Source organism: Heteronotia binoei, chromosome 5 (assembly GCF_032191835.1).
Source record: "Heteronotia binoei isolate CCM8104 ecotype False Entrance Well chromosome 5, APGP_CSIRO_Hbin_v1, whole genome shotgun sequence".
Lineage (NCBI taxonomy): Eukaryota > Metazoa > Chordata > Lepidosauria > Squamata > Gekkonidae > Heteronotia > Heteronotia binoei.
In genome coordinates this window covers 17,830,349-17,852,657 of record NC_083227.1, presented here as the reverse complement: position 1 = coordinate 17,852,657, position 22,309 = coordinate 17,830,349, and the positions used below count along the sequence as shown (strand labels likewise).

The 22,309-nt window shown below is 48.8% G+C and overlaps 1 protein-coding gene across 1 annotated transcript in view; it reads right to left on the bottom strand.

Moving 5' to 3' along the window:
* LOC132571065 (zinc finger protein ZFP2-like) overlaps positions 1 to 16,781 on the bottom strand; it is a 28,848-nt gene extending 12,067 nt beyond the window's left edge. The window contains exons 1-5 of the mRNA XM_060237720.1: positions 16,660 to 16,781; positions 13,535 to 14,013; positions 13,218 to 13,332; positions 10,387 to 10,509; positions 1,352 to 1,477 (exon numbers count right to left, since the gene is read on the bottom strand). Coding sequence (XP_060093703.1) covers positions 1,352 to 1,477; positions 10,387 to 10,509; positions 13,218 to 13,332; positions 13,535 to 13,957 — 787 coding nt within the window. The 5' untranslated portion in view covers positions 13,958 to 14,013; positions 16,660 to 16,781. The remainder of the gene's footprint in view (positions 1 to 1,351; positions 1,478 to 10,386; positions 10,510 to 13,217; positions 13,333 to 13,534; positions 14,014 to 16,659) is intronic.
* Between the last annotated feature and the right edge of the window lie 5,528 nt (positions 16,782 to 22,309).

The window sequence follows — 22,309 nt, the reverse complement described above, 5'->3', positions numbered from 1 at the left end:
TACGAAAACTATGGCTGACCTAAGTCCATTCCAAGCAGGTGCAAGTGGAGGAGTGGGGAATCAAACCCAGTTCTCCCAGATAAGAGTCCGCACACTTAACCACTACACCACACTGGCTCTCACACCACACTTGCTCTCACATTAAACCGGCCAGGGACCTGCATACCTTCGAGACTGCCTTTCCCCACATGTTCCCCAGAAAGTGCTACAGTCAGGGTTTCAAAACCTTCTTTTGATCCCCGGCCTTAAGGAGGTGAGGCTAAAGTCAACCAGAGCCAGGGCCTTCTCTGTTGCAGCTCCATGCTGGTGGAATGAGCTTCCTGGGGAGGTGAGGGCCCTGCGGGGTCTTTCTCAATTCCACACGGCCTGCAAGATTGTGCTCTTCTGCCAAGCCTTTGATAGCTAAGATTGGAGAACACTGAAGTGATCTAAACCACTCTGAAGCACAGGCCTGATCCTATGATTTTTACGGAATATCTGGATGTAATAGTTGAAGATGAACTTAGATACAGAATGGATATGCAGCTACCTACCACCATCATTTAAGATTGTTTGTTATAGCACCTGTATTATCTTAACGTTTTTAATGTATTATTGTCTATATCTGTTTTAATTGGTTTTATGTAATGTTTTAATGGTTTGTAAGCCGCCTTGAGCCTGCTTCGGCGGGGAGGGTGGGATATAAGTCAAATAAATAAATAACTTTCCCTTCTTCCCAAGAGGGTTTTTTTTTGGAGAAACGCCGACTGAGGGGTGACATGATCGAGGTTTACAAGATTGTGCATGGAATAGAGAAGGTAGAGAAAGAAGTACTTTTCTCCCTTTCTCACAATACGAGAACTCATAGGCATCCAATGGAATTGCTGAGCAGTTGGGTTACAACTGATAAAAAAGTAAGCACTTCTTCACCCGAAAGGTGATTAACACATGGAATTCACTGCCATAGGAGGTTGTGGCAGCTACAAGCATAGACAGCTTCAAGAGGGAATTGGATAAACATGGACCAGAGGTCCATCGGTGGCTATTAGTCACAACATATTGTTGGAACTGTCTGTCTGGGGCAAGTGATGCTCTGTATTCTTGATGCTTGGGTGGGAGCACACTGAGAGGGTTTCTACTGTCCTGGCCCCACTGATGGACCTCCTGATGGCACCTGTTTTTTTTAGCCACTGTGTGACACAGAGTGTTGGATTGGATGGGCCATTGGCCTGATCCAACATGGCTTCTCTTATGTTCTTATGTTCACATGCAGGCCTTTTTTCCCTTCTCTTTTTGATTGACCTTTCTCCTTTGACAGGGAATTCATAGAAACCCCCTCCTTGTCAAGGAACAGGCTTACCCCTCCTCTTACCTGCATGGCTTTCCTCCTGCCTCTGTGGTCCATCTCCTTCTCCCAAGTTTCCTTCAGCATTATTGTTCTTGGCATTTTCCAAAGAGAATCTCTGGTATTCCCCAGTTGTCTCCTCTACATCTGCTGCTGGAATAAAGGAAGAGATCCCATCAGCACCCAAGCAAGAAGCCAAGCCACCAGTCAGGCCCTGCAAATCCTCCATCAGACCTTTCCTCCAAAATGCAGCCGCTGATCACACCTTAACCCTGCCAGGCCCTCCAGTACAGCTGAGTTCATATTCTTCCTATTCCTCCCCTCCCTCCCCCACTCTGAGGGAAAGTAGCAAAGATTCCCTCCCCTGCTAGTTCCACTTGATGTGCCATGCAGCTCTTTTGATTCTCTGCTCTTGATTATTAAATACAAGAAGAGTTATCGACATATCCAGTCCTGCAGCTACACAGAGAGTGTCCTTCTAGATATAGGCCCTTTTCACACTTACCAGTGGAAGCCGGAAGGGAGTCGGTATTGTGCCGCCTTGCAGTAATCCGAGACAGGGATGGGAGTTTTCAGACACATGTTTTTTTTTTCCGATAGGGTTCCGTGATTGAAGTGAGCCATTTCACACTGTTCCGCTCTTATCTCGCTTCCACCAGCGCCAGCCTTTTTTGCCTGCCAGCTCACGATCTCCAGCTTTTTTTTTTTTTTGGAACGTCGGGCAAAGATCGCTATAGCACTATAGCAACGTATCACAACAGCAACACCATAGAGATGGCTAGGCTCTATTGAGATAAATTACCAGGTTTCAGTGACGGTGATATCTGGCATCTTAATGGAGCCCAGGCATCCCTATGCTGATGCTGTTGTGATACGTCGCTATAGCGCTATAGCACTATAGCGATCTTAGCCGGACGTTCCCCCCCCAAAAAAAGCTGGAGATTGCGCGCGCCGGCGGGCGAAAAAGGGCGCGAAAACTGCTCCCGGGTTAGATACTGGACATTTCACACAGCACCCCATAGCGATTTCAACCCGGAAGAAGGGGTTGAAAAGTGGAAGAAGCTGCTCTTTGTTAGTAATGACTCAGACATGCCTCACTACCGGGACAGCCGCGGGACTGTGTGAAAAGGTGAGAGTATTCCGGTAGCAGCCAGTTACTGAATCGGGTCTGTCTGAAATGCCAGCAGAAACCCGTTACTGTTCAGTAACTGACCAGCTGGCATACCGGAATACTTAGGCTGTGTGAAAAAGATCATGATGAGAGCCAAGAAGGAGCTGGTTTCCAGCCACCCCCAAATACAAATTCGCTATGGTACAGTGAGAACCTGGGAGCTCTCAAAGTGAACCCCCATGGTTTTGGAAGAAGTCCCATTTGTTAGGTGGGCAGGGGTAGAATTCTAGCAGGAGCTTGTTTGCATATTAGGCCACACACCTCTGATGTAGCCAATCCTCCTGGAGCTTACAAAAAAGAGCCTTGTAAGCTCTTGGAGGACTGGCTACATCAGGGGTGTGTGGCCTAATATGCAAAGGATCTCCTGCTAGAATTCCACCCCTGTATGTGGGCATGTAATAATCAGCAAGAAAAGCAACCCTGCAGTGGCTGGCCACCTACACTCAGAGCCATTTTCTTGCTATCTCCAAACCGTTCCCGAGGTCTTGGCTGGGCCTGTCTATTGTCTAATGCACAGCCTTGCCTGAATCATCCAGGCATTTCTGCCTTTCCTAGAAGGACAGAGTCAGCCTGTCTCTCTGGAAAGAAGTCTATCTTATGGTCAGCAAGAAATACCGCAGTAGAGATACCACAGGAGAGGAGGCCCCTATTAAAGTGCTCCCTAGAGGAACATGCAGTGCTAAAAAGTCCAGTTATGAACCCAGAAGAGTCTGTCCTGTTCCATCCTCCCCAAACCCTTGCAACATGCAGCAAACATCTTCATCGGCCTCCTTTGCCCCTGCCACATCCTTTTTGAACTGTGGCCTGAAGAACTGATTTTTGTGTGCGTTTGTTTCTGTTTTTCTGTAGCAGATGCCTCCAGGGGATGGAAAGGACTTAGCCTTTGGGAAGGAGTCGGTCACTTGCCTCTTGGGGAGATGGGAAATCGCTACAGGACTTTTCCTATCCTGTTGTGGCTCAACCAACTGTGCGTCAACTGAGAACTTGGCTCTGAGTTTACTTGGTTGACAGTGGGACTCTCTATCTATGGGACTGACTTCTCCGCTATGTCCCTGGAACACCATTATGCTCTACTTGTCATATCTTAAGAACATAACAGAAGAGAAGCCATGTTGGATCAGGCCAATGGCCCAATATTCTGTGTCACACAGTGGCCAATATATGTGTGTGTGTATGTGTGTGTGTGTGTGTGTGTATATATATATATATATGCACACACACACACACACACATTTACATACATACATATATGCACACTAGGGTTGCCAAGTCCAATTCAAGAAATATCTGGGGACTTTGGGGGTGGAGCCAGGGGACTTTGGGGGTGGAGCCAGGAGACACTGGGGGCGGAGCCAGGAACAAGGGTGTGACAAGCATAATTGAACTCCAAGAGAGTTCTGGCCATCACATTTAAAGGGACAGCACACCTTTTTAAATGTCTTCCTTCCATAGGAAATAATGAAGGATAGGGGCACCTTCTTTTGGGGCTCATAGAATTGGACACCCTGGTCCAATCATTTTGAAACTTGGGGGGTACTTTGGGGACAGGCACTAGATACTATATTGAAAATTTGGTGCCTCTACCTCAAAAAACAGCTCCCCCAGAGCCCCCGAAACCTCCAGAACAATTCCCCATTATACCCTATCGATCACATAATGAAGACGTTTCCCTCCCCCCCCCCCCTTTCTGGCCAGTCTGAAGCAGCGGAACAGCCTCTCTACTCACCATTTGCTGCCAGCTTCTTCACAGACACACCATCCTAAATTGAAGTCAAGCCTCTGGAGGTGCAAAGGCACATGGTCCTTTGCGGGCATGGCTCCCTCTCCCCCCCCCCCCCAGCCAGCTGATTGGGGCGGGAAGCAGTCTGGGAAAACTGAAGAAAGGCTGCTGCGATGGGGGCTGGGTGGGAAGGGCAGGGCAAGGAGAAGCTGCTGAGATCGGGGCTAGGTGGGAAGGGCCGCCATTCCCCCCCGCTTTCCAGATTTTTGGCTAGAGGGGAGAGAAGGCTCCAAATCGGGGGTCCCCAGGCAAGGCGGGGGATTTGGGAAGCCTAATACACACACACATATATACTGTGGCTAATAGCCACTGATGGACCTCTACTCCATATTTTTATTTAACCCTCCTATGGTTATGGCTATGCTTGTGGCCGCCACCACCCCTGTGGCAGTGAATTCCACATGTTAATCACCCTTTGGGAGAAGAAGTACTTCCTTTTATCAGTTCTAACCCGACTTGCATTGTGAGAAAGGGAGAAAAGTACTTCTTTTCCATAGGGTATAAAGAAGACACACATGCCATGTCTGTGAGCCGCCCCGAGCCTGCCTCGGTGGGGAGGGCGAGATATAAATAAAAGTTATTATTATTATAAATGGAATACCGCGTCTGGAGCAGTGATGCTTTGTATTCTTGGTGCTTGGGGGGCGGGGGGGCAACAGTGGGAGGGCTTCTAGTGTCCTGGCCCCACTAGTGGACCTCTTAATGGCACCTGGATTTTGGGCCGCTCTGTGACACAGAATCTTGTGGTGATCCCTGGTCCTAAAGAGGTCCAGCTGTCCTCAACACAGACCAGGACTGAAAAAGTCCTGGCCCTGACCTGGTGGAACTCTCTGCCAGAGGACATCAGGGCTCTGCGAGATCTTCTACAGTTCTGCAGGGTCTGTAAGACCGAGATGTTCTCCCGGGCTTTCAATTAAGGACTCCAAAGTTGCCGAGCTGGCAGCTCTCTCCTCCGCCCCATGGGATCCCCCCGCCCCCGATGCAGTGTCTGGAAATCTGGATTAGAACAATTTCATTAGGACACCATCGGATTTACAGTTATTTTTGTTTAACTGGTTTTATGGGTTTTAACTGTTTGCATTTTTATCTAGTCATAGGAGGAAATAACTTCCGTGGGGTTCATAGAAGACATAAGGGAGAGGCGTAAATTCTCAAGTGCTTGCTCGTTGATTATTAGCTGGGTTCTCACAGCAAGGTTGCGTGACCAAATAAGACTGGGGAGAGACCAAGCGGATGTGTCTGCCCTTACACAGGCTGGGTTATCATCAAGAGGTGATGGATTGTCAAATATAAAAACCAGGGGAAAATGGTCACTCTCAGAGCGATTATCAATATAAAAATGCACTAAATAATCTTTAAAAGATGGAGGGATTAAAATATAATCTAAGACGCTGCAGCCTCTGATTGATGCAAAGGTGACTTCCCCCGGAAAATCCCTGTCAGAGGAGCCATTTAAGACTAGTTTGTCAAATTGGATGCAATACTTAGCAAATAGAATGCCCGCCTGGTTGATGCGGGCATCTTTAGAAATCCTGCCAGACCTAAAAAAGCAAGGGAGGGAAACATTGGGGTCTAAGTTCAAGAGAGCCAAGCGGTCCCAGTCGTCTTTACCAATTCTAGCATTAAAATCTCCAAGCAAAATAATATCTGTCATAGGAAAGAGGTGCTCAAGTTGTTCGAGATATGTGGTCATACGATCCCAAAGGAAGCATAGCGAAGCTTTGTCAGGAGAGGGGGGAAGGTAGACATTAACAACAATAAATACAAAGCTATGACAGCTAAAACAAAAAGCATGGGCAAGGGGGTTGCAAGCAGGTAGTTCCAGCACTTTAAATTTAGATTGCTGAGAGACTAGTAAAGACAAGCCTGCTTGGAAACGACCACGTGAATTACTTTTAAACCCAGGTAAGGAGTATGCTAGAAAACCCTCGAGGCAAATCAAAGAGTTTGTCCAGGTTTCCTGGAGAAAGATGATCTCAAATTGTTTGAGGTAGGAACAAAAATCAGAGTCCCCTTTCTTGCTTCCCCAGCCAGCTATATTCCAGGATAACAGTTTCACTGGTGAGGGCTGGGGCATTGTTAGACATCAGTCAGTTTCAATCAGCTGATCAAGCGAGTTATTCAAGTCAAAATTGATACAGCCATTGTTGAAACTGGAACCAGGAGGTGCTTCAGGAGGAGGGTGCATAAGATTGACCACACTGGGCTGCATGGGGCTGCCCATCCCAGAGTCCAGGAGAGGGTGAATCTCTGCTTCCACCTCGATCAGGCGCTTAGGGGGTCTGACTGAACTTTGGATAGACATGGGACATGAAGGCATAGTAGTAGAGTCTTGCAGGAGGGGAGGAGTCAGACACATCTCATTTTTATCTATTGTTGTACATCACTCAGAGCCCAGCATTAGCTGGGATGGGGCTATTCATTAGAACATAAGAACATAAGAGAAGCCATGTTGGATCAGGCCAATGGCCCATCCAGTCCAACACTCTGTGTCACACAGTGGCAAAAAAATTTATATATACACACACACTGTGGCTAATAGCCACTGATGGACCTCTGCTCCATATTTTTATCTAAACCCCTCTTGAAGGTGGCTATGCTTGTGGCCGCCACCACCTCCTGTGGCAGTGAATTCCACATGTTAATCACCCTTTGGGTGAAGAACTACTTCCTTTTATCTGTTTTAACCTGTCTGCTCAGCTTTTCATCGAATGCCCACGAGTTCTTGTATTGTGAGAAAGGGAGAAAAGTACTTCTTTCTCTACTTTCTCCATCCCATGCATTATCTTGTAAACCTCTATCATGTCACCCCGCAGTCGACGTTTCTCCAAACTAAAGAGTCCCAAGCGTTTCAACCTTTCTTCATAGGGAAAGTGTTCCAGCCCTTTAATCATTCTAGTTGCCCTTTTCTGGACTTTCTCCAATGCTATAATATCCTTTTTGAGGTGCGGCGACCAGAACTGCACACAGTACTCCAAATGAGACCGCACCATCGATTTATACAGGGGCATTATGATACTGGCTGATTTGTTTTCAATTCCCTTCCTAATAATTCCCAGCATGGCGTTGGCCTTTTTTATTGCAAACGCACACTGTCTTGACATTTTCAGTGAGTTATCTACCACGACCCCAAGATCTCTCTCTTGGTCAGTCTATGCCAGTTCACACCCCATCAACTTGTATTTGTAGCTGGGATTCTTGGCCCCAATGTGCATTACTTTGCACTTGGCCACATTGAACCGCATCTGCCACGTTGACGCCCACTCACCCAGCCTCAACAGATCCCTTTGGAGTTCCTCACAATCCTCTCTGGTTCTCACCACCCTGAACAATTTAGTGTCATCCGCAAACTTGGCCACTTCACTGCTCACTCCCAACTCTAAATCATTTATGAACAAGTTAAAGAGCATGGGACCCAGTACCGAGCCCTGCGGCACCCCACTGCTTACCATCCTCCACTGCGAAGACTGCCCATTTATACTCACTCTCTGCTTCCTATTACTCAGCCACTTTTTGATCCACAAGAGGACCTGTCCTTTTACTCCATGACTCTCAAGCTTTCTAAGGAGCCTTTGATGAGGAACTTTATCAAAAGCTTTCTGGAAGTCAAGGTAAACAACATCTATCGGGTCTCCTTTGTCCACATGTTTGTTCACCCCCTCAAAGAAATGTAACAGGTTAGTGAGGCAAGATCTTCCCTTACAGAACCCATGCTGAGTCTTCCTCAATAACCCGTGTTCATCAATGTGCCTACTCATTCTGTCCTTGATAATGGTTTCTACCAACTTTCCCGGTATTGAAGTCAGACTGACTGGCCTGTAATTTCCCGGATCTCCTCTGGAACCCTTTTTAAAGATGGGGATGACATTTGCTACCTTCCAGTCCTCAGGAACGGAGGCAGATTCCAATGAAAGATTACAGATTTTTGTTAGAAGATCCACAAGTTCAACTTTGAGTTCTTTCAGAACTCTCGGATGTATGCCATCTGGACCCGGTGACTTATTAGTTTTTAAGTTGTCTATCAGTTGTAGGACCTCCTCTTTTGTCACCTCAATCTGATTCAGGTCTTTCAACACCCCTTCCAAAATTAGTGGTTCTGGGGCGGGCAAAAAGTTCTCATCTTCCACAGTGAAGACGGAGGCAAAAAATTCATTCAGCTTCTCAGCCATTTCCCTATCCTCCTTCGGTAATCCTTTTACCCCATGGTCATCCAAGGGCCCCACTGCCTCCCTGGCTGGTTTCCTACTTCTAATATATTTGAAGAAATTTTTATTGTTGGTCTTTATGTTTTTTGCAATATGCTCCTCATAGTCCCTTTTTGCCTGCCTGATCACAGTCTTGCATTTGATTTGCCACAGCCTGTGTTCCCTTTTACTAATCTCATTTGGACTGGTTTTCCACCGCTTAAAGGAGTCCTTCTTACCTTTTACAGCTTCCATTACTTTGTTTGTTAACCATGCAGGCCTTTTCTTATGCCTGTTTGTGCCTTTCCTAACTTGTGGTATGTATTTTATTTTACATAATGTAAGAGAAGCTATGTTGGATCAGGCAAATAGCCCATCCAGTCCAACACTCTGTGTCACAGAGCGGCCCAAAGTCCAGGTGCCATTAAGAGGTTCACTAGTGGGGCCAGGACACTAGAAGCCCTCCCACTGTTGCCCCCCCACCCCCCAAGCACCAAGAACACAAAGCATCACTGCTCCAGACGCAGTATTCCATTTATACCCTGTGGCTAATGACACTGATGGACATCTAAGTCCAATCAATCAATCTTCAATATTCTTTGGGTGAACCCTGATTCCCACCACCACAACAGAGGGTGCTGTGTCATTGGGCTGAAGCCGGTTCTCTTTGGGCTGCAGTGTTAACTGGTTGAACTATCTGCTGGAGGCCACCCCTGAAAGGCAGAACAGCTCAAAGAAAGCACTCAAACCTATCTCCACCTAAAGAATGAAGATGTCCAGGCAGCACCGGCCCGAGGGCACGACGCCCTAGGCAGACTTACAACTCACTGCCCCCCTCCACAGTGCACCCCACACCTCCCCCCCCACAGCACTGTGCCTCCCACACCTCCGCCTCCCTCCCTTCCCCACCCCAGGTCTATTTCAATGCCCAGAACAGCGGTCAAGCACCACTCCGGAGCTATTTAAAGGTGTCCTGCCCCTCACGGATCAGCTGATTGGTGGGTAAAACCATGCAGCTCTCACTGTCTGTCAGTACCAGGTCAGGTCAGGCCAGCAGCAGCACAAAGGAACCACGTCCTGAAAGGCGACACTGCTGCTCCCTCCTCCCCACTTCCTTCCTATCCAGGAAGTGGGGAGGAGGGAGCAGTGGCAGCACCTTTCAGGATGCAGTTCCTTTGTGTTGCTGCTGGCCTGCCCCGGTGCTGACAGACAGTGAGCACTGCAGGGGGGCGCCTTTAGATAGCCTGGGAGCAGTACTTGTCCACCGTTCAGGGCATTGAAACAGACCTGGGATGAGGAAGCGAGGGAGGAGGAGGCTGAGGAGCAGGCAAACAGTGACCCCTTTCAGAGCACACGTCCAACCAGTGCACAGCTTGGCTCTTAAGGTCATCTTTATCTGTTTGTGGAGACAGCGTAACGGTATACTGTCTGTAACTAATTACTGTGAGAACTAATTGTAACTACTTTGCACGCTTTTTGCCTTGAATTCTGGCTGGATGAATAACGGTCCCAGATAAGGTATATAACACAGGGCTCTGCCCAGGTAGAGTAGGTCTGACATCTCCATGTCCAGAGTCTGTACTATCTATCAAATAAAGCTATCTTTTCCAGACACCCTGGAAAGTGATCTTGATTGAGGATAGGCATAGAGCTGAGATGGTCACTCTATCAAACCAAGAGTTGCCTAGAAGGGAAGAGGAAAGGTCCCCTGCTATTCCTTGCCCATTCCCTTGACCAGGGGTGGAATTCTAGCAGGAGCTCCTTTGCATATTAGGCCACACACCCCTGATGTAACCAATCCTCCAAGAGCTTTCAAGGCTCTTTTTTGTAAGCTCTTAGAGGATTGGCTGTATCAGGGGTGTGTGGTCTAATATGCTCCTGCTGGAATTCTACCCCTGCCCTTGACAGAACCATGATGGATACTCACTGGCAGGCAGCTCATGTGGGAAAGAAAGAGTCTCCTGAGATCTTCCTGAGAAACTCTCCAGCCATTCTTCTGACACAAAACCTTCGTTGCTCTCCACTATAGTCTCTCTTACAATCCTGTGTTCTTTTGGCAGAGAGAGAAAAAGACAAAAAGTGATACGTAAAGAACAAGATAAATCCAAGGAAGAAGAAAAATTCTTCTTATAGCACTTGAAATGGTTTGATTTTTTATGTTTTTATGTTGCCATATCTTAATGTAATTTTATTTCCACGTATCTTCATGAACATGTAAGCCACCCTGAGCCTGCTTTTGTGGGAAGGGCAGGATATAAATAAAATAAAATAAAATGTTTTTTAAAAAATTAAATCTGAAAGGATAGAACCACAGTCAAAATCAAAGCCCAAATCCCAACCAGCAGAGAGATCTTTTTCCTGATCACAACCAAAGCAGAGGGCTGTAATCCTATCTGGGGCAGGGGCATGTGGTAGAGGATGGCCACTGAGAAATCAAGATCTGGCCCCTTGCAGAGTCTTCCTGAGGGCCTCTCAGCTCCATCTTGGCCACAGTCCAGGGCACCCTCTCTGGCTTGGGTGATGGCCACAGCACTGGCCTCAGCTGCCCCTGGATCAGCTGCGGGGGGGCGCTGGGGTCGCTCTCTCCAGCCATGCTGAACATCACTTTCCCTGCCCAGCCAAGTCCTGGAGTCCCCCATTGGGGGGCAAGTAGCTTCCAGTGAGGGGTGGGGCCAAGTAGCAGGTTTATAGCTCTACACTACTCTTCAATGTCTGAATTCATGCATCATCCCAATGGAAGCAACTGGCAGCTCTAGAAGGTCCTTACCCAGAGAGGCCACATGCCCATAGTTCTCCACTTACAGCTGCTGGAATGGCCTTGGGTCAGCCATAGCTATCGCAGTTGTCCTTGAAAAGGGCAGCAGCTTTGAAAGCCCTCTCAGCCCCACCCACCTCACAGGGTGTCTGTTGTGAGGGGAGAAGATATAGGAGATTGTAAGCCGCTCTCTGATTCAAAGAAAAGTGTGGGGTATAAATTTGCAGTCTTCTTCTTCTCCAGCATGACTTCCCTGCAGAGTTTTTTGGCCTGGATCCAGCAGGGTCCATTCAGCCTCAGTGAAATACACGGCCACCTCCTCAAAGGACAAGGGAGACTGAAAGAAAAAGCCGATTCCCTTGCCACAGACCATGCCAGGCAGAGATGAGGGCATTCTGGGAGGGTGCAGCGTTTGCTTGGTGTAAAGGGAGTTGGGTTCAGAGCTGCTCTTGCAGTTTTGAAGTATTGAGATTTTGGCAACAAGAGCAAATGTGTCCCTGAGAAGGGAGCAGGGCCCAACTGTCCCCCATTCATCTCCCCCTACCTGGACCAGAAGGGGAGCAGACATTTGCACTCCGCTGCAAATATGATGGTTTGACAACCTACTCCCTCTAAGCTGCGGAGTCTTGTGAGCAAAATTTCTACTTGGTGAGCTACTGGCCTTAAAGTTGTGAGCAAGAGATCTGACTACTGCATAAATTAGTTTTCTCTGGTGCCATTTCTCATGAGCTAAGGTGAAAATGTGTCAGCTAGAGGCTAAAAAACTGTGGGCTAGCTCACACTAACTCAGCTTAGAAGGAACACTGGCAACATCTCTTCACGATCTGTGAGGGAGATACAATTGGAAGGGTGAATTCTATCCTCGACTTTGAATTTTGTTAAATTAGTTATGATTTTTAATAAACTAACGGAGAGGTGGAAGAAAAGCACCAGGTTCCCATGGGACTTGGGGGGAGGGTGTGGTAAAAATGAGACTTGATAAGTTCCCTGTGAACTCTGGAGCTGAAAAGGTTAAAGCGTCCCTGCTGGATCAGACCAAAACCCCAGATATGCTGGTCTCCTGCCACCTGGGCCCTCCCACATGCCATTGAGTCTGGACTGGAAGGAGGAAAAGACTGGCCAGAAATCACATTGAATGACACGTTGTTGGAACATCCAGCCCCAGATCTGGACACGATTTTAGTGCAACAGCTGACATTCTGTACAACCAATGGAGTTCCAGGGCATCTGCTGATGCTATGACTTCACATTCAGGTATTCGGCCAGACAAGACATCAACAGGGCATCACATCCACGACATGTTCCAAACCTCGGGGGGGGGGGGGGGGGGCGGGGGCAGGCCATGGCCTGGCATCCGTAGTCCAGTATCCTCTTTCTGACTGTGGCCAGCCAAAAGCCCCGGGAAAGCCCTTAAAGCAGGGGTCGAGAAGCCCATTTATTGGCCCCTAGCAACAGGTGTTTTGAGGCATACTGCCCCAGGACATGTGTGTGTTCTGCTGACTTATGTGTGTTCTGCTGACAAAGCTGACTTATGGGAACCCCATAGTTAGTCAAGGCAAGAGACGATCAGGGGTGGTATATGCCATTGCCCTCCTCTGCACAGCAATCCTGGACATCTTTGGTGGTCTCAACCAGGGCTGACCCTGCTTCGCTTCTGAGACCTGATGAGATCGGGCTAGCCAGGGACATCCAACTCAGGGCAATAAGGAGGTTCCATTTATTCACCATGACTAATAGCTGCACCCACATTTGCCTTCTTATCCTTTTTTGAGCCACCCTGAGTCCATCTAATGGAAGGAAAGTGAGATACAAATATTTTAATCCATCCATGAATCTGTATACTCCCCCTTCAAGAGGGTGGCCATCACATCCTGGGGCACGAAGTCCCAGAAGTGGAGTCTGTGTCGTGAGCAGAAGTATTTCCTTTTTCTCCTGCCCCAAACCTTCCACCCAAGGACTTGACTAGATACCCCCAATCCCATCCGGACAGGAGCGATCTTTACCACTTAGCACAGCATCTCGGGCATGCTTCTGGGCCTGCGCCCTCTGAAGTTCCTCGGAAGGAGCTCCTTCTGTCTCAGAGAACGTCGCTTCCATCTTTACAGCTGGTCCCCACATCTGAAACAACAATAAGGGAAACAAGTAAGAGAAGAAATGGAAGAGACTGAGGAGACAGATCCTGCCCCACTCCCAGACTCCTCTGAGTCCGCAGGGTTGGATTTTCTTCCCAGCCCAGTGAATTCTTTAAAGGTAGAAATACCTGGCAGGGAAGCCTTAGGATAAGGTCCTTGCTGGAACTGACCAAAGGAAAGCCCCTCACCTGCTCTGCCTGCCTCTTCTCCTCAGCCTGACTTAGGAGGAAACCTTCGGCCAGGGCCACCGCCTGCAAACTGGTCTCTGGCTCATATCCTCTCACCCAGCACTGCATTCCCTGGGGCAGGATGGCCAGGAACTGCTCCAGGACCACCAGGTCCAGGATTTGCTTCTTGGTGTGCTTCTCGGGCTCCAGCCAATGGCTGCAAAGTGCTTGCAGTTGGCTGCAAACCTCTCGGGGTCCATCGGCCTCATGGTAGCGGAACTGCCGGAAGCATTGGTTGCGTCTTTCTGTGGCTACTGTGTTCTCAGACCGGATCGCTGGCACAGTTCTTTCCCAGGATTCAACAGCACTCCCAGCCTGGGTGAGATGGGGACTCTTCCTTGATCTCTTGTCTATCCCAGGTCCTTCTGAGTCCTCCTCTTCCATCTCCTTCCCCTTATCTTGGGTCACCTCCAAATGTGGAAAGATACCCTTACACGTGGCTGTGAAAAGGAACAGGAAAGGAAATCAAAAAGGCAGGAAGAAACCAAAAGGGAACGGAGCCTACATCATCACACCCTAGCCAAGAGACACTGAAGGACTGGCCCAGTGGTTCAGAAGGAGCATTATTGTTACAATTTGCAGATCAGGATTAGTGTCATGGTGCTATATTACCAATCAAGCTTTGTGAGATATGCCTCTTCGGTCCTTCAGGAAAATGTCTGGATGTGGCTCTTTAAAAGGCTGTTGCAGATGATATGATCAAGGTGGATGAGATGATCAGGACCAGGAAATTGGCCTGTTCTGGGGTCTCAGAGTAAACTGGATAAAATGGCTGTAGGAGCTTCAGTGTTGCCAGTATCTCTTCAACAGAGTGGAAACATTAGGCAATAGCTCCGTCCAAGCACCCAAGAAGAAGACTGCAGATGTATACCCTGCCCTTCTCTCTGAAAGAGTCTCAGAGCGGCTTACAAACTCCTATATCTTTTCCCCCCACAACAGACACCCTGTGAGGTGGGTGGGGCTGAGAGGGCTCTCACAGCAGCTGCCCTTTCAAGGACAACCTCTGCCAGAGCATGGCTGATCCAAGGCCATTCCAGCCACTGCAAGTGGAGGAGTGGGGAATCAAACCTGGTTCTCCCAGATAAGAGTCCATGCACTTAACCACGACACCAAACTGGGTCTACAACAGAAGGGATGGGCCAGGGGTTGGCTAGGCTGTCCAGGTCAGGGCAGAAGATGAACAGGAGCAGGAGGCGGCAGTGAACCCCCAGGGAAAGGTCAGATGTGGGGGAAACACTGGCTCAAATGGATGACATTTAAAGGAGCTGACTGGCATGAATGATTCCTCCCCTCCTGATCAAGCCTGGGGTTCCCTAAGACCTCCTTGGCCAAGAATTGATTTTTATTTACAAAGTTCAGGTCCTGTCTCTCTCCCCCCCCCTCCCACAGGGGTCACTAAGGCAGATAACAAATCAAAACATACCTCAAAAAATCATACTTTGGAGCTGTGCTTTTTTTTTTTTTTAGAAAAACCCCAGCAGGAGCTCATTTGCATATTAGGCCACACCTCCTGGCCTGGGAGCACGTGGCCAGAGCCCTGGGCAGCCAAGGTGGAACTCCGCTCTTGTGGGCTCCAGAGGGGTAAAAGCCCAGCTTTGAAGGCATTTATAGCCCCTGAGAGTAATTACCTGGGACCCTGCTTTATGCTTGAGAGGGGAGGGATGGAGTGTAATAACAGAGTCCCAATTACTCTCAGCATCCCACATTTAAGAAGCGTACATCTGCCACCAGTCTCCAGTTTTGATATTTCTTATCTTCACTATTCCCCCTTCCCCTGAATTAAACCCAATCAAATGGTAACCGTAAAAACGAAGCTTGTTTAGTTTAAACAACCTTTATCATTGTGTATGCTAAACAACTTTTATTATATTGTATGCTAATTTGCCACTCCGCCTCTACCTTCTATTTATAAACTTCCATTTTAATATATCTGAAGCAGTGTGGATGTGTTACCTTGAATCCACTAAAGGGAGATAAAGAGAACTCTGTCCTTTCTATGAAACTATGTTTTAATATTTCAGGAATACTAGCAACTCCTGTAAAGAACTGAAGAGATCAGAACACAAAGCTGCAAGTCAGCTAGAAAGAAGTCAGAAAGACTGAGACCCTGGTCGGCTCAAAGACAACAGGCCCAAATTACATGTTGATTGCTGTTGTATATGCTTGGTTATGAGTGGTAAAGCTGCAGTACAGCAGTCCTAATCTCTGCTCACAACCTGAGTTCGATCCCGGCAGAAGCTGGGTTCAGGTAGCCGGCTCCAGGTTGACTCAGCCTTCCAACCACCTGAGGTTGGTAAAAGGAGTATCCAACTTGCTGGGGGGGAAGTGTAAATGACTGGGGAAGGCAATGGCAAACCACCCTGTAAAAAAGTCTACCATGAATGCGATGTCACCTCAGAGTTGGAAACGACTGGTGCTTGCACAGGGGAATTACCTTTTTAATGTTCCAAACATGATGCCTTTTCAAAGTGCTTTATTGTTCCTTTCATAAATGCAAGTGTCACAAGGTGGGATCACACTATCATAGGTGTGAACTTTCCCAGTTCAAGGATTGTTTTAAAAATTATTTTATATTGATCCATAAATTAAATAGGTTCTACAGTTTGGTGCAGTGGTTAAGTGCCGGGACTCTTATCTGGGAGAACTGGGTTGGATTCCCTACTCCTCCGCTTGCAGCTGCCGGCATGGCCTTGGTTCTACCACAGCTATCTCAGAGCTGTCCTTGAAAGGGCAGCTTCCGGGAGATCTCTCTCAGCCCCACCCACCTCACAGGGCGTCTGTGCGGGGGAGGAAGGTAAAGGAGATTGTAAGCCGCTCTGAGATTCGGAGTGAAGAGCAGGGTGTAAATCCAATATCTTCTTCTACATGCACGCCAAAGCTTCTACCCAGAATTAGACTTTGTTAGTCTGAAAGGTGACACTGGATATCCAACTTTGTTCTGTTGCTTCAAACCAACGCAGCTACCCTCCTGAATCTACAGATGAGCGGCAACATTCCTCTTCTCCAAAATTTCAGAGCTTCTCCCTCCCCCCTATGACTTACTTGTGAGTAAACCTTCCCAGGATCCGGCCCTATGGCTTACTTACATGCCTGAAGCCCCTCCTGTCCTCTGGCGATTCAGAAGCCAACCCGACCACCCCCTCCTCCAGGCACGCACACTCAGACAGGAAAAGAGCCTCTCCACGTTCTCCGCCCTACCCCCTAGCCTGGCCTCTCTAGCACGCAGCTCTGTGGGCTTAACTCTTTCAGTGCTGCAGATGGAGGAAAAGCGCTTCTGACGTCCTTTCCGCAATGAGCCGCGCCCAGACCTCGACGGAGCGGACTTCAGCCAGGCTGCCCTCCCTGACCCCCTGAGCAGCTCAGTGGAGCTGCTCGGGAGTCACTTACTCCTACCGCGTAGAGCCAGTTTGGTGTAGTGGTTAAGTGCATGGATTCTTATCTGGGAGAACCGGGTTTGGTTCCCCACTCCTCCACTTGCACCTGCTGGAATGGCCTTGGGTCAGCCATAGCTCTGGCAGAGATTGTCCTTGAAAGGGCAGCTGCTGTGAGAGCCTTCTCAGCCCCATTCGCCTCAAAGGGTGTCTGTTCTGGGGAAAGAAGATAAAGGAGATTGTAAGCAGCTCTGAGTATATGATTCAGAGAGAAGGGCGGGGTATAAATCTGTAGTTCTTTTTCTTCTTCTTTGCAACATCTCTGACCAGCCACTTGCGGTTGCCAATTCCAGGGTGGGAAATACCTGGAGATTTTGGGGGGTGGAGAGAGTAGGGATGGAGGAGTTGGGGGAGGAGGAGAACCACATCCGTGGGACTTAATGCCGTGGAGCCCACCCTGCCAGGTGGTAGCCATTTCTGTCTCCCAGTGATCAATTCGAATTCTAGAAGATCTGCAGGACCAGAGCCGGATTAACACTTAGGCCATGTAGACACTGGCCCATGGGCCCCCAAACCCTTAGGGACCCTGGGCCAGCTCCCCCCCGCTTTTCCCCCTGCTTGCAGCCCTCCCAGCCTGCATATGAAGCCAGCAACTGAGCTGCTCTTTGCCCCACTTGCTTGGTGCAGTTCCTGCTGGCATTGCCAAGTTTGCCTCTCTCTGCCTCTCCCCTGCAGCTTAGTAAAAGGGACCTTAAAGAAGGTTCCTGCAGGCTGTAGCGGGGGCCATGGGCAGCAGTGTGGGTACTCAGACTCTGAGATAATTTTCGGGGGGGGCCTCCAATATTTTGGCTGCTTAGGGGCCTCTACAGGGTTTAATCCGGCACTGTGCAGGACCGCCTGGGAGGAGGCTGGCAATCCTTCCTGAGCTAACCTTTCAAGAATGATGACCCTTTTCTTCCCTGCTTTGCAGTCGCCTTGCACAAATTCTTCCGCCCCCCCCTCCCAGACCCACCCAAGAGCAGACCGGGGCCTCAGATATCATGTCTTCCTATGCAAAAAGCAACAGTCCCCCCTCCCACCGGGTCTTCTGTGCCAAGGTAAAAATTGGGACCGGGTGAAACCCAGAACAGCCCGGGACGGGCATTGAACAAATAACAGTAACGCAGAAAATACTGGGATGCATTACAAACACAATAACCTAATTTTAGTAATGAAAACGTAGAACTCTTGCTCACTGATTAATCCTTGCCAGGCCAAAATGCCTCTGGAACAGGCTGGAGCATTAACCCAAAAAATAGTACTTTAAAGAACACTGGGATTAGGTTGAGGACCTGACATAAAGCCCAACCAACAACTGGACAGCGGGGGGGGGGGGGGGTGAGGTGGGTGGGACTTGGAGATGAAAGCATGCCTGGGGCATTTTCAGCCCTGATTTGACTGACCCTAGTGCCGCTCCCACCCAATCCTCTGTTGGTCTCTCCTCCTGTAATTTGGCCCACTGTCCTTTCCACAGCACTCCTTTAGGTCATCCCTCCCTTTCTATGGGGATCTTCAGGTACAAAGAAATCCAACATTTCAGAGAGTTGAAACACTGAGCAAGTGGAAACACTAAGAGCTAATCTGGATGGATTGTGTTGCTCATTTTGAGGGTGGAAGGTGGCATGGTATAGCTGTGGCAGACGATCTCTGCTTCTCGCTTGCTTTGAAAGCCCCTGTACGGTCACACACAGTCTCTTCCACCTTGTTACAGAGGGTCAACGTGATCTATCGTCTCTCTCATTTTGATCCTATTGTTCCACTAAGGAGCTCAAGTTTCTCCCTGTGATCTTCCTGGCTGAGTAAGGATTTGAACCCAGGCCTTCATCATTCAATAATCTGACTACTGCAACCAGAGGGGAAAGCAGGTACCCGTTCTGAGTCAGCAGACGCCCATCTTCTGATCTCCATACTATAAAGAGCAGTTCCCCTGGAGAAAATGGCTGCTTTGGACGGTGGATTCAATGGTGTTATACCATCCTAAGGTCCCTTCCCTCCCCTCCCCTTCCCAAATCCCACCCTCCCCACAATCTCCAGGCATTTCCCAAACCAGAGCTGGCAACCCTAGCCAAGGTGTTGTGAGGCATGTACTGGGAACACACAGGCCAGAGCTAGGGTTTTTGGTGCCCTAGGCGAGACTTGTACTAGCACCCCTCCAATTAAAAAAAAAAACAGAAAAAATGTAGGGAGAACAGAGGACACCAAACTTGAAACTTTTCACATTTTAATTTACCATTTTTATCTAAATTTTATTTTTTTTAAAAAAAAAAAGTGAGAATAAGTAATATAACAAAATCATCAATCTTTGCTTTTTATCTCTCAAGTAAAATAAAATCTTCTGAAAACAAGAGAAGCCATATTGGATGAAGCCAATGGCCATTCTGTTGAACACTCAGTGTATCACAGTATGGCAAAAATTCTGGTGCCACCACTTAGAGTGGTTGGATAAGTGTCCTTTGTCCAGCTGCCCTATGTCATCTACAACAGTGGCTCCCATTAGTGTAAAGTATGCAGGGAGGGGGCGCTGGGGTGGCGGCAAAAGGAAGGCCCAGTAAGCCCTGGAAAAGCGCCTGCCACCTCTGCTGCTTCCTCCCCAGATCGCATGGGAGGGAAGTGGGGAGGAAGCAGCGGAGGCGGTGGTCCTTCCTTGAAAGAGCTCCAGGAGCTGGCGCTTCACCGGGTGGGAGGGAGAAAGGGAGGGGAAGGGCCATCAGAGCGGTGGGGAGATTGGGGGCCACCAGAGAAGTGGTGGCAGAGAGAGCGGGGGCCGCAAGAGCCGCAGAGAGCGGGGCTGTCAGGGGGGGCCATACAGGGGGATTCGATGGAGAGGCTGGCCCACCCCACTCCCCGTGGTTACGGGCCAGACAAACACAAAGATTTTTTAGAAACTTAAAATAAAACATGCTTAAAACATTAGCACTTTCTTTGTATCTCTTCCATGCAATCCAGGCTCTGTAAGTTGCACAGCAGAGCTACTGAGCCAAGCCTCATAGGTAATAATACATAGAGAGAAAGGGCCCTGAAGAAGTGTGCAGTGCAGTAGAACAAGGCTGTTACCAACATGAAGCACTGCATGAAGCTACTATGAATATCTGCCTCCAGGTGAGATCTGGGGATCCCCTGGAGTTGCAACAAAGGCTGCTTTGCAGGGGTGGGGGGAAACTGTGTGTGTTCCTGTTCTTTCTTGTAGTGTAGATAAGCTAGGCTAGCTGAAATTCGTTGTCCTAGTGCTGCTTGGAAAACAAGCTAGGCTAGGCTGGAATTCTGAAGTCTGGACAATGGAGAGAAACATGTAGCAGCTGAAGAATGTTAGAGATACACAGAATAATATAAAATAGCACTGTTGATTGAGTTTTAAAAGTAACATGACGAAAATCGCCAAGTAGCATTGATACAGATATGTCAGAATAAGTGTGCCTATACGAATCAATGGGCTGGATTATTAAAACTATGATTGTATCAAGAGAAAAGGTATTTCAGGTAAATATTGTTTGGCGTCTTCCAGCCTTGATTTCTGTGGCGCAGAGTGGTAAAGCTGCAGTACTGCAGTTCAAGCTCTCCGCTCACGACCTGAGTTTGATCCCTGCGGAAGCTGGGTTCAGGTAGCCTAGCCGGCTCAAGGTTGACTGAGCCTTCCATCCTTCTGGGGTCGGTCAAATGAGTACCCAGCTTGCTGAGGCAGGGGGAAAGTATAGGTGACTGGGGAAGGCAATGGCAAACCACCCCATAAAAAGTCTGCCATGAAAACGTCGTGATGTGACATCATCCCAGAGTTGGAAATGACCGGTGCATGCACAGGGGACTGCCTTTACCTTTTTTCTCAACCCTCCCCCCTTCCATCTGTATGGCCCCTCCATTGGAGGGTCTCCAATCTGCCCCCTTTGCTCACTGCCACTCTGAACAAGGGCAGCATGGCTTCTGTAGGGGTTTCAGATCGGCACAGGGGTGGGCGTGAGAGAAACCTACTTGCAGCCAGATTCCCCCAGAAGGTTTATTTTATTTATTTATTTATTTTGATTTATATCTCGCCCTCCCCGCTGAAGCAGGCTCAGGGCAGCTCACAGCATAAAATCCCAACAAACAATTAAAAGTAATAGGTATTAAAATTACACATTCAACAATAAAATAAGATATCCAATAGTCAAAACAGTTAAGAACAGAATATTAATTTGGTGCTATTTCAGTGGCGACGGCTTTTCTTCCATTTCCCTAAAATACAGGCGCTGTGTCAGTTGAACGCCTGCCAGAAGAGGACAGTCTTGCAGGCCCTGCGGAACTGCACAAGGTTCCGCAAGGCCCTCACTTCCTCTGGCAGTTGATTCCACCAGCAGGGGGCTGCAATAGAGAAGGCCTTGTCTCTGGTGGATTTTAATTTGGCCTCCTTTGGCCCGGGGATTCCTAATAGATTTTGTCATCCCGATCTGAGTACCCTCTGGGGAACATGTGGAGAGAGACAGTCCCTAAGGTAGGCAGGTCCTAGGCCATATAGGGCTTTAAAGGTGATAACCAGCACCTTGTAACGAATCCGGTATACTATTGGCAGCCAGTGCAGTTCTCGCAGTCCTGGCTGAAAGTGCTCCCACCTGGGAAGCCCCAATAACAACCTGGCGACCGCGTTCTACACTAGCTGCATCTTCTGGGTTCGGCACAAGGGCAACCCCATGTAGAGGGCATTACAGTTGTCCAGCCTTGAGGTGACTGTTGCATGGATCACTGTTGCCAGGTTGCCGCACTCCAGGAAGAGGACCAACTACTTTGCCCGCCTAAGATGGAAAAAAGTGGATTTAGCAGTGGCTGCTATCTGGACCTCCATTGTCAAGGCAGGCTCCAGTAGCACCCCCAAGCTTATGACCTTGTGCGCCATTGTCAGTGGTACACTGTCAAATGCTGGTAGGGGAATTTCCCTTCCCAGACCACCACGACTCAGGCAAAGGACCTTTGTCTTCGCTGGATTGAGCGTCAATCGACTCAGCCTAAGCCATCCGGCCTCGGCTTGTAGCGCCAGGTCCAAATTTTCTGGTATACAGTCAGACTGGCCGTCCATCAGTAGATAGAGCTGGGTGTCATCAGCATACTGGTGACAACCCAACCCATACCTCCAGGCAATCTGGGCAAGGGGGTGCATGTAGATGTTGGACAACATCGGGGAGAGCATCGCCCACTGAGGCACCCCGCAGTCAAGCGCGTGCCTCCAGGACAGTTCACCCCCAATTGCCCCCCTTTGTCCCTGACCGTCTAGGAAAGAGGAAAGTCATTGCAAGGCCAACCCCTGAATCCCTGTGTCGGCGAGACAGCGGGTCAGCAACCGATGGTCGACCGTATCGAACAC